The following is an 11,467-nucleotide window of genomic DNA, read 5'->3' as shown; positions in this document are numbered from 1 at the left end:
GGTACCGTCATCAAATACACATGTACTGAAATACTATGACTGTTTTCTATTCATTATTTATCTATCCATCCTGCACATGCACCTTTTTGCCTCTGAAATGAGTGAACATAAAATAGTGCCCATGCTTTCAGCTTCTTAGAATTTTCAAGGCTCGTCTGCATTGCGGTGTGTGTCTCTTGCTGTTGCTCTACTGTGTACGCAATGCATGGTGAACACCCACCCGTCACGTATGCCTCTATGTTGCCCCCCCCTACTCATCCACCACTTTCTCTCTACAATAAAAAAAATAAAAATCTCATGGAGTAGAAAGTGTGCTCTTACGCAAAGTCGCTCTAACTTATCAAGTTGTAGTAACACACTGCATCAAATTCTAAGTAATGGCGTTCCTGAAATGAGAAAAGTGATTGGATTACTCCGTTACTGAAAGAATAACGCCGTTACTCTTAACTCTGTTTTCAACCAACCTGATGGGGAAGCTTAAACATTGTTCCTGTTGAAACATCAAGGCAAAAACTTCATGTTGCCTTGTGTGTCGAAACTTAAAGCAATCTCATATCTGGATCCAAAAGTATAGTTTACACTTAACTTTCATGTTTCATGTTTTGTTACCTCACAACCATAAATTAAAATGGATTCTTTGACACTTTGCACAATTTATTTTGCAGAACATACCTAAAACTTTGAAGATGTATTATCTTTGTGAGGCGACGGCGAAATAACAAACTTCAGTCCAATTCAATAGGCCATTCCAATCCATTTAATTGTTTCTCCTTAAACCAATCAATTGTTGTTTTAGCAGCATGCTGCAGGTCATTGTCCTGCTGGAAGGTGAACATCCATCCCAGTCTGAAATCCCAGGCAGACTAACACAGGTTCTGCTCAAGAAGATCCCTGTATTTAGCACCATCCGTCTTTCCCTCCACTCAGACCATCACAGCATGATGCTGCCACCACCATGTTTCACTGTTTTTGCCGAACATAGTGTTTTCCTTGGTGGCTGAACAGTTCGATTTTAGTATCATCTGACCAGAGCCCCTACCTTCATACATTTGGGTAGTTGTCCACATGCTTCTTTTCCAAGCTCAAAATGTGCCGTCTTATTTTCAACACCAGGTAATGGCTTTTATATGGCCACTCTTCCATACAGCTCTATGACGGCTTATGGTGGTCCTATGGACATATCTTTCCGTCTCTGCTGTGGTGCGTTGCAACTCATTTGGGGTCTGTGAGTTCTGGAGGTCAGCCCTCTCTTGGTAGGTTTGCTGTGGTACCAGGTGCTTTCCGTCTGAAGATGATGAGCTTGATAGTGCTCTGGAGGAACATCAAAGATTTGGATATTTTTGTAAACCCACCCTGACTTGTATTGGACTTGTTTGGAGAGCTCCCTGGTCTACATGTTGTGATGCCTCTTGCTTAGTGGTGTTGTAGCTTCAGGGACCTTTCAGAAAAGGTGTGTGACTCTTAGATTGCACAGCATTGCAAAGGTATTCACCAAGGGGGTAGTTACTTTTGCAAGGTACTATACATGCAAGTGTTTGCACACTTGGGTACCCACTAAGATACATGAAGATGTCAGACATTATTTTGTGTGTGTATTTCCCAAAGATAAAAAGCAAAAAGTATGCTGGTACGCTGACCTTGCGAAAATGAACTGGAGCTTTCGGATTGTAATTTTAGCTATTGTTTGCTTTTACAGGAAGCTTTTAGCTTGTTTTCATTATTCAGACTACTTTTTGTGTTAAATCACAAAAACACGCTCCCCACACTTTCAGCTTCACAATGATGTACAGTAAATGATGTTGACCACAAGTCTCTAATTTATGATCAACCTTTGGTTTTTTTTTCCCATCTTACTTATTAATGACAGTGGAATCCAGGTCAAAGCATGATAAGTTAGCTGGTGCCATGCACATAACGTGTGCTGTTACTCATTGACTTGATTGGATAATGTTCGATATTTAGAAATGAGACAGGTTTAAAGTCCTGTTCATTGTCCGATTTCTTGAACAGTAATTATCTGCTTTGGCTATAGCTGTGGCTCTACAAATTTGTAGATACTTAAAGATCTATTTATTGTGTTTAAGTTAAAAAAACAAATCGCAAGTAACTATCCTATCATCTTGTCCAGCATTACAACTACAGAGGGCACTGGTACCTATCTCCAGAGATCTTTGAGCAAGGGGCTGGGTACACCCTAGACAGGTTATCAGCCTTGCTAAATGCAAGAAAGAACAAAAATAATAATTTGGTGGAATTAGAACGTTAATATATGTGTTGTCTGCACTAACACTGTTCATAGGTTTTTGTGTTTACAGTCATGGAATGAGGAGCTTCCCAGTAGCTGTGCTATTGTATTTATCACATTAATCCTTCCTGACAAAGCAGCAATAAAAACAACAGAACCTTCTTTTCTGTTACAGCGCTTGCATTGCAGGAGAGGGCTACCTTTTCTAGCTCATTAGGACCACTCTGACTGTTAGCACTTTTTGGCAGGAATGGATGGAAGAGGATGGCCTAAAGCTTAATAAAAGACTTTAAAAGATTGCCTTCCCTGTTGGCATGTTCTCTCAAATTGGCCCTTTACTGCAAAGCTGAAGGTTCTAAAGTTTTGTCCTCAGTGTGTTCTCAACCAGCTATCCATCCTAATTTATCCAATTTTAGTCTTTAGCTCTTTTTATCTAGCAATTCAGCGCTTTATCTATGCTTGAAGCCAGCTTTTCATGAGCTCTGCATCCAAATGCTTGTTTGCTTAAGCAACTATTATCATTTACCAAGATTATTATTACATGAAATATTATGAAGTGGTACAAATAGTGAAGATAAATGCTGAGAGTAAGCATTCAAACACGCAATTTGCCCTCCACTCAGTAATAACTTCAGGGAGTTCCTCTAAGGACTGCAAACATGTTTTCCTCGCAACTGTTTCCTCATGAGGACTCTTAGTGTTTTTTTCCCCTCCAGTTTCTGTTAGAGCGAAGCAAATAAGTTGTATAGCAGTGCACAAGTCCCAAGTTGTCCATTATAAAGCAGGGCTTGTTAAGCGCTAGCTAACCTATCCTGTGGTCACCCTTGAACGTCATTCCGCATCACAGGGAATCTCAACACGACTGCTGAACGTGGTCCCACAGGAACAGGTGAAATAAGATGTTGCAACTGCTTCTTGAGAAATAATGTGGAAATAACAAACTCCTCCAATTAAGTCTTATTTAAATTGAAAAACAGCTGTTCTTTGATCCACTTAAAATGGTAACTTTGAAACAAGATGATTAATTAGCTTCGTATAATTGAATGTTCTGTTTCTGTAGTGGTTTAATCACTCTGGTCTTGCAGTGAGTGGTAGTGCTCACAATCCACTGATTTCACTGCCCTTTTCATATGCTAAGCTTGCATTTTATCAAATATAAATTGACCAATTTAAAATTTTTGAAATGTGGTTTTTATGCATAAAAATGGTTATTCAACCTTTTATAAAGAAAAAAAAACTATCGCCTTTTGTTAAGTATGCATGCATTATTCATCAGGGCTAATAAAGCATTTCATGTTAATCAGCGTGCACTGTTTAACTTAAAGTTTGCAGCATTACATTTCATCTGCAATGACTTTAGAGGTTGATGATATTCATTTTTGCACAAATAAAAAATGCTTTAAAGCCTTTGTTCCAGGCATCTGTTGTTTACAGATTCATTGCTGTTTGTTGTCTCGGGGGAAACTCTTACTGGCCCGTTTTACCATGGATCCACATTTAGTATGCATTGCGTCCATAAACACAGTGTTACCTCTGCTAAAGAATGATTTTATGCAAACATTATAATTTAGCTTAAAGGGAAATTAAATAACAACAAACCGACTTACATTTTTAACTAGAAATCATAAATGCAATTCAGTTATTCATCTTAAAAAAAAAATAAAATAAAAATTCATCCACAAAGAATTAAATCTGGGTTGCTTTCTAAGACAACATAATATATCTTCATGTTAGTCAAACATTTGTAATGCATATGAATTTTTTTTGGAGAAAATTTAATTCAATTATTTTAAATTATAAGGCTTTAGTTCAAATTCTAAGGTTTTAGTGGTTGGTTATTTTTTTAGGATTGAGGTAAGTTGGCAGCGACAATGGCTGAATAGTCAAAAACCCACAAAGGGTCAATTAAGTCTGTTGAAAAACAATGTTTTTATTTTTTCGAATTCTGTATTTAAAAATGTCGCCACATTTTGTACCAATAAAAATGACTAATCATATACTGCTTGTAAAATGAGGTCAAATATGTTGACTTAGACCCCTCCTTTCTGCATCATGAACTTTCTACATGTAGATCTCAAAACAAAAGTTTGATCTGAAAGGGCTATACACTACCTGTGGCCTTTGGCTGCCATCAGGCATATCATAACCCTAAAGCTTATTGCTAATTAAATTTTGCGGTTTGGGATTCCTTAGCGTAGCAGTAGATCTCAAGCTTTGTTTTTGCTGTAATATTTGAATTTGTTTGATTTTTCCATTTATAACACCATCCCAGGATTTAAACATCATCATAAAAGCGTGCCTATTGCCTTAAGGTTCTGCCTAATCTTTGACGTATTATCTACGCCCTTTGTATGATGTTCAAGCTTTTAAAGCTGAATTGTTGCTTTTTAAAACAGATCCCCAATTTATTTCTGACTTGAAGTTTCCACAAGACAATAGTAGCTTTAAACTGTATGAACTCATGTTGTCAATAACATGAGCAAGTAACCCTACCTTAAGCTTTACCTTGGTGTCATTCTTTCCACTTTTGAAAAGCCCACTTCTGTAACTACTCTTGCATTCTTGCAGATTTACATACACCCTGGGAGAAGGAATGTGGCTTCCTCTGAGCAAGAGCTTTGTCATCCCTCCCGCTGAGCTCGCCATCAACCCGTCAGCCAAATGCAAGACTGACATGACAGTAATGGAGGATGCGGTAGACGTAAGGTGAGAGACATTTAAAGATGACACTTTTTATAAGTATAGCTTTTGGGTGGGAGTCAAAAGAAGCTTCAGCTAAAGGAATGAGCATTTCATTAGGTGGTAGGATCGTGTTGCTCATTACACTTCTACAAAATGTTTGCTTACATAATTGTACCCAAGTGTAACAAAGAAATTCGCCTGCTTTAAATTATGGTATATTTTATCATCTTATATGCCATGTTGCATAAAGTAAATGTCAACTTTGACAGCAATCCTTTCAAGGGGACTTACACTGCTCGTTATTCTAACTCCATCTGCACTTGTTTTTTTTTATTAACTATTGTTTCTGTGAGTTGTAATCGTTGCCGTGTGGTTGATGAAGACGTCTTAATGGTCATGATTCACAGGGTAATAAAATTCTGAGTTCGTACACAAAATTCAATTATGAAGAAGCAGTAGAAAAATATGAAAGTAAAACAAAGAATTGGCTGGTGAGTTGAAGCCAGAAGCAGCTTTTTGATTGTTAAATGGTTCATATATTCGAAGGCGATCTGCTCTGCATGCAATGACTGCATGTGTGTCTAGACTGCAAAGAGAGCGGTGACTGAGCGCAAACAAAGCTACAGTGTTAAATTGGACGCAGCTGACATCAAAGAAGGCACATAATTATTTAGCCACTTTGCTTTTCCACCAGTGGGTGGTTAACTTGGTCCCCAAAAAATCTTCAGAACAGGCAATGTAGCCAACAATCTTTAATCAGTTGCTTTAAAAAACAAGCTTGAGTCGATAACGCTTTCTACATGTATGCTCTTCTCCACTTCTGTGTTGGACCCAAGGGCAAAATCACACATCATCCTAGTGTCGGGGGGTAACAGGAGAATGTGTACATATTTCAAGTTAGACGTTAAATAAAAATAGTTAATATTATAACATTTCTGTCCCAGTTTACAGTGTGAGACATAGGTTCTCTCCTATTCAATATCTAGAAGTTCACTCTAGCTCAGATCATAAAGAACAACATAAGAACAACTACAAACGACACACAGGTCTAATTCACTATGTCACCAGGTGATTATGAACCTATTCAGTGCTGAGTAAATGCTTCGAAGAAATCAATGCATGGATGTGTGAAAAATGTTCTACAGCTGAATAAAAACAAAACTAAAGTAATAATTTTTCGACCAGTAGAGGAGCGATCAAGAGTTAGAAAACTGCGTCAGCTGCTTCGGCTAGGAACCGCTGATTAGGTCATGAATCTGGGTGTAGTGATGGACTCAGACCTGAAAGGCATCTCAAGACCAAACTCCCAGAAGACTGTAAACATGCTGAAACCCTGGGATCTTTTAGATCAAGGTTAAAAACCTGTTTGTTAAAATATGCCTTTCAATGTTCATGTACAATTAAAACTTCATTATATTAAGTTTGTTGTTCAATGTATCTAGACCTACTGCTACTATTGAGTTGTAATGTGCAGCACTTTGAATTGTCTTTTTACTGAAATGTGCTATACAAATAAACTTGCTTTGTCTTACATTTCTTCCCCATGGCTGTGGAAGGATTTAACAGGGTGTTCAGTGGTCATGATTATCATAACTATTATAGGATTGACCAGCCTCTGTTTTTTTTTTTTCATATTGGTTCAAAATCAGTGCTCATTGTATAATTCTAGTAAGTATAGCAAATATAGTCCTGTAACAACTTTGTTAATCATTAACTCACATTTTTTTTTCCCATTGAGCTGAATCTGATCCTCTATGCTGGTCTCTATTTTCTTTTTTTTATTGCAGTTTTATTAAGACAAATCCATTCTTATCTCTAAACTACTTTGCAGTATACTATAATATGGGACACTTGGTGTGTTCTTCACATTTATGTTAGAAAGAGGCACCACAATAAGGAAGATATTGTACAGCTGGTTCCTTAGGATTCCATGGTAAATGTGTATTTTGCAACATACATTTACATTTATTTAAAAAACATGTATCTACAGATACGTCTCCTGTTTGCATCTTTATGAAAACCATAATTGACACTCATCGGCCACAGGTGGCGGCATGTCTATAGGGGGCACTTGGTCGCTGCCCCCTTCAAATTACAGAAAGAAAATGTAAACAACGTAAACAAAAATGACAAAATACACAGTAGTTATCACATCAAAAAAATGTCTGACATTTGATTTTTCAGCATTCCCATATCATTTTCAGTTTATTGTCCCCTAATTTTAAAGTTTCAATGCTGAGGAGCACTGGACAAATCACTGCCCATGTGTCTTTGTAACCTTTTGGCTTCCATGTGATTTCATGCTGGTCTCTAATTGGTTACTTAAAGACTCTCCTCAGGGAACTGATCTCTGCATCCATGAGTTCATGCACACACACACACACACACACACACACACACACACACACACACACACACACACACACACAGAGCTTATTTTTATCAGCAGCTGCCTCAGCTGGCCACTTTATTAGGTACACCTTGCTTGCACCAGGCATAATCTCCTTTTATCTTTAGAGATGCTAAATTTTTCAACAAGGCATCACAGAGATTTATCCGAGATTTTGGTTCATATTAACATGATAGCATAAAATAGCTGCTGCAGATTTGTGGTACAAATCTATGATGTGAATCTCCCACTCGACCCCATCCCAGCTGGTGACTGTGAAGGCCATTATGAGGCATTAAACTCAACCAGTTGCCGAAGATTTTAGCTTTGCGACAGGGTGTCCTACTGTGCTTAAAATGTTCTTAACTTTTAGCTCAGTGGTCATTTAACTTATCCCTGTCATTTTCGGGTCCGTCCTTCTGTATTTTCCTATGAAATCAAATGATTAATACAATCTGATTTCTATCTATCTGCAAATAAAAAGCAAAAAGAATATATATATATATATATATATATATATATATATATATATATATATATATATATATATATATATATATATATATATATATGTGTGTATATATATATATATATATATATATATATATATATATATATTAACTGCCCTTCTTTTTTTTTTTTACTGACTAGGTACATTATGAACTGCTCTATTAAAAAGAAAACCTGAACATTACTGGGGAAAAGGGCAAAGGTTTATTTGAATAAATATGTCACTCACTGAGTCGGAACTATTTTCAGACACAATGATTTCTCTCTGTATAGTCTTGGGGTCATTTGCCTTGTCTCATTAAGCTGAACTCACTGACTTTGTAGCAATTCACAAAGTTGCGTCTCAAAGTGTAACCAGTGAAATATAAACAAGAAGAGGCTTCGTTATACAGAGAGAAAAGAAAGATAGAATATAAAGAGCCTTTATTGTCTATTAGTGAGGAAATCCAGGTGTACCAGCAGTACAGAGCAAATATACGACATAAGAAAAAAATGTATGGCTGTTAGCAATAGAAATCTCAAAGTAATAAATAAGTTTGGAACTGAGGAGGGTGATTTTAAAAAATGTACACAAAGCATGTCTATATTTATATATTTAAACACTATTAATAAGAATTAACAAAACTGAAAAACTACAGCAGGGATGTGATGGTGTTGAATTTGTTGGGAGCAGTGATGGTTATAAAGTCTAACAGCTACAGAGAGGAAGGATCTGTAAGAACACTCCTTTGTGTGACTAGAAAGTGGCAGCTCTATAAAAGCTTTATGCATAGGGTATGAGACATTGTCAAACAGTGATGTTCTTTTTGCTAGTGTTCTTCAGTCCCCTGCCACCTGCATTGGGTCGAGGGGGCATTCAATGGCAGAGCTGGGCTTCCTGAATAGCTTATCTAACCGCTTCCTCTCAGTTGTAGATACGCTGCTCCAAGAAACTACACCATGAAAGATGGTTGATGCCACCAGAGAGTCATAAAAAGTCTGTGGGAGCGTCCCCTGCACTCCAAAAGATCTCAGTCTTCTTAGCGGGTAGAGTCTGCTCTGACTCTTCCTATAAAGAGCATCAGTGAATCAAGTAATGTTTGTTCAGGACAGCACCCAGGTACTTAATAGAGTTAACTAACTCAATGTCAGTTTCCAGGATGTTTACCACTGTTGTTGTAGTGAGTCCATGCCTGTGGAAGTCCAAAACCAGCTCTTTGTTTTTTTCCCATGATGATCAGGAGATGGTTTCGCTGGAACCAGGCCACAAAGTCCTGTCCACTCTCTGTACTCTGAGTCATCCTTACCTGTGATGAAGCCAGCTATGGCAGAGTCATTTGAGAATGTCTGAAGAAGGCATCCCGGGGAGTTGATTAAGAAGTCTGCAGAGTCGAGGATGAACAAAAATATGGCCAGCACAGATTTTTATTTTTTTAAGAGAAGAGGACATATCATCGCCCTTGTGTGAAAGACCAGTCACTGTAAAAGATGTTTCTACTATAATTTAAAATAACAAGAAAAGCTTTACAGAATGGGCCTTTCTTTAAAATGTCTTCAATATTCAACATTAGTAATACTATATCATATAAAAGCTGTAGAACAGTGACTCTCTAGGAACAGAATTGTAATAATACGGAGCTAGAAAAAAATAGATCTTTTAACTCTGATTTTCAAACGGTCACTAACTTTTTAAATCAAGCATGTCCCATGGCAGATATTAAAAGCCCAAAAGGACAAACAGAGAAAGTTTTGTTTTGTTTTGTTTGTTTGTTTTTAACACCATTCTGGTTTTATTGCTCTCTCACGGAAACAGCTTTTAGCTTGTGACAAGATGGTCATCGGTCAGGTCGGATCAAGCTGACAATAAAGGGAGGGCGCCAACAATTAGTTGTTGTGCCTGCTGGGGCTAAACTGAACCAAGCCCAAAAAACCAACAGGAGGCCCTCACTACATGGACCCCCCACCAGGACAGGCGATGGTAGACCAGCATTCCATTTCCTGCTGTCATAATCTGGCTTCCATGATTAAATATTAAGGAAAAGTATGTGTAATTAAATATGCACTTGCTAAGCACAAAGTAAAGTGAACTGTGTGGTTAGCAAGGGGGGTACCTTAGATTGTTTTTGTTACCTGATAACAACTGAGCTAATAAAGGTGTGTGGAGATTTGGCAGCCGCTGATAAGATATAAAATAGGGGAACTCTCCCTATAAATAATATAGGGGATAAAAATAAACCGCAAGTTGCAGGTCAAGTTCCAAGTTACTAAAAGGCTTCATCACAAATAATTGTTCGGTATTTGTAATTATATTACAATTAAGCTTTCACTGAAATATCACATATGTTCTTTTAGGGAGTCCCAATTAAGTAGACAGTGTAAATATGAACAAAATACAGCTCATCTAAAAAATGTTAAACAGTGCAACAGCAGCATTGCTTCATTCCTGCTGCTCTGTAAGCAGTCCAGTCTAACCAGACTTGATGATAAGGAGGTGCTGGAACTGGGAAAATTTGCCTGAAGCTATGTCTCTTTAAACTGCATAATGCAGCCTTTCCAATATTCTTTCTTTTGCTCCTGTGCTTTCAGTTATGACTTTTACTTTTTTTGCATAAGACCCAATAAATTCCTGCGACCATCAGGGAAATGTATGGTTCAAAACTCTGATGTACATCAAACACATTTCATATTTAACCTTTGTAGACTTCATTTGTGTAAATGTATGTATATTTGACAGTTTTACTTAATATTTTTGTTATTAATATATTCCTTACACCTATTTTACTGTGGGACAGTTTGAATAGAGTGTACAGACATAAAATACTTTAGGACGAGTTATAGACATGATTTTCAGTAGGTGGACATGAGGTTGCTGTATGACATTTATCAACATTTGTAGATGCCATTTTAATTTTTTACTCTCCATTTTTTATTTTGGTAACATTTATGCTGCACACTGTATATCACATTTTATCTCAGGTTGTTCTTTTTTTACATGATTTTGTTTCTTATGTCTTCCTGCCAATGTTTTAAAACAACACAAGGCTTACAGTTTGACATAATTCAGAAAGTGAGGAAACATAAAAGTTTATCAGTATGTTCTTTCCTATTTTATCCCGCTTGCATTTTTTCCATTGTCTAACAATCCCTCTTCTAAATATTTCTGATGTCAAGATTTTTAAACACTCAGTTGGGAAATAACATACTTTCATCTTGCTTTTTTAACATTTCGTTTTCATTTGGCAGCGTTCAGCTAGACAGTGTGTAAATAGCTCATCTCCTTCTGATCTGTGATCTAATGAATGCTCTTCTTAGCTCTCCCTCAGGGGCTTCACAAAAACGCTGTTAACACCTTCTTGAAACATGCTGATTTACTCTGCTTCTGCGCTACGTTCCCATGTGTTTGATTGTCATTTGTAACTTTGTTGCTTCCTGGCAGAGATAAATGGCAACAAACGTGGATCTTTTTCCGTTGATTAGCTGGTGTCATAGAAGTTCAAGTGATTTGGGAAAAGTAAAAAAAAAATGCTTGTGGGATTCTTAACACTTTGTTTTTGACATTGTTGTATTGCCTTGAGTCATTTTTCAAGTACTGCATTTACAAAACAGTTTTAACGTCTTCCCAAATCAGAAAATCAACCGTGTAAAGAAAATGTGTTTATGAC

At 37.1% G+C, this 11,467-nt stretch overlaps 1 protein-coding gene across 1 annotated transcript in view; it reads left to right on the top strand.

The window, feature by feature from the left end:
- Positions 1-4,813: 4,813 nt before the first annotated feature.
- astn1 (astrotactin 1) overlaps positions 4,814-11,467 on the top strand; it is a gene marked incomplete at its 5' end in the record, with an annotated part of 294,255 nt that continues 287,601 nt past the window's right edge. Inside the window, 1 exon segment of the mRNA XM_036129065.1 lies at positions 4,814-4,951. Coding sequence (XP_035984958.1) covers positions 4,814-4,951 — 138 coding nt within the window.

Source organism: Fundulus heteroclitus, unplaced genomic scaffold (genome assembly GCF_011125445.2).
Source record: "Fundulus heteroclitus isolate FHET01 unplaced genomic scaffold, MU-UCD_Fhet_4.1 scaffold_133, whole genome shotgun sequence".
In the NCBI taxonomy this organism is placed as follows: Eukaryota; Metazoa; Chordata; class Actinopteri; order Cyprinodontiformes; family Fundulidae; genus Fundulus; species Fundulus heteroclitus.
This window is presented reverse-complemented; position numbering and strand designations above follow the sequence as displayed.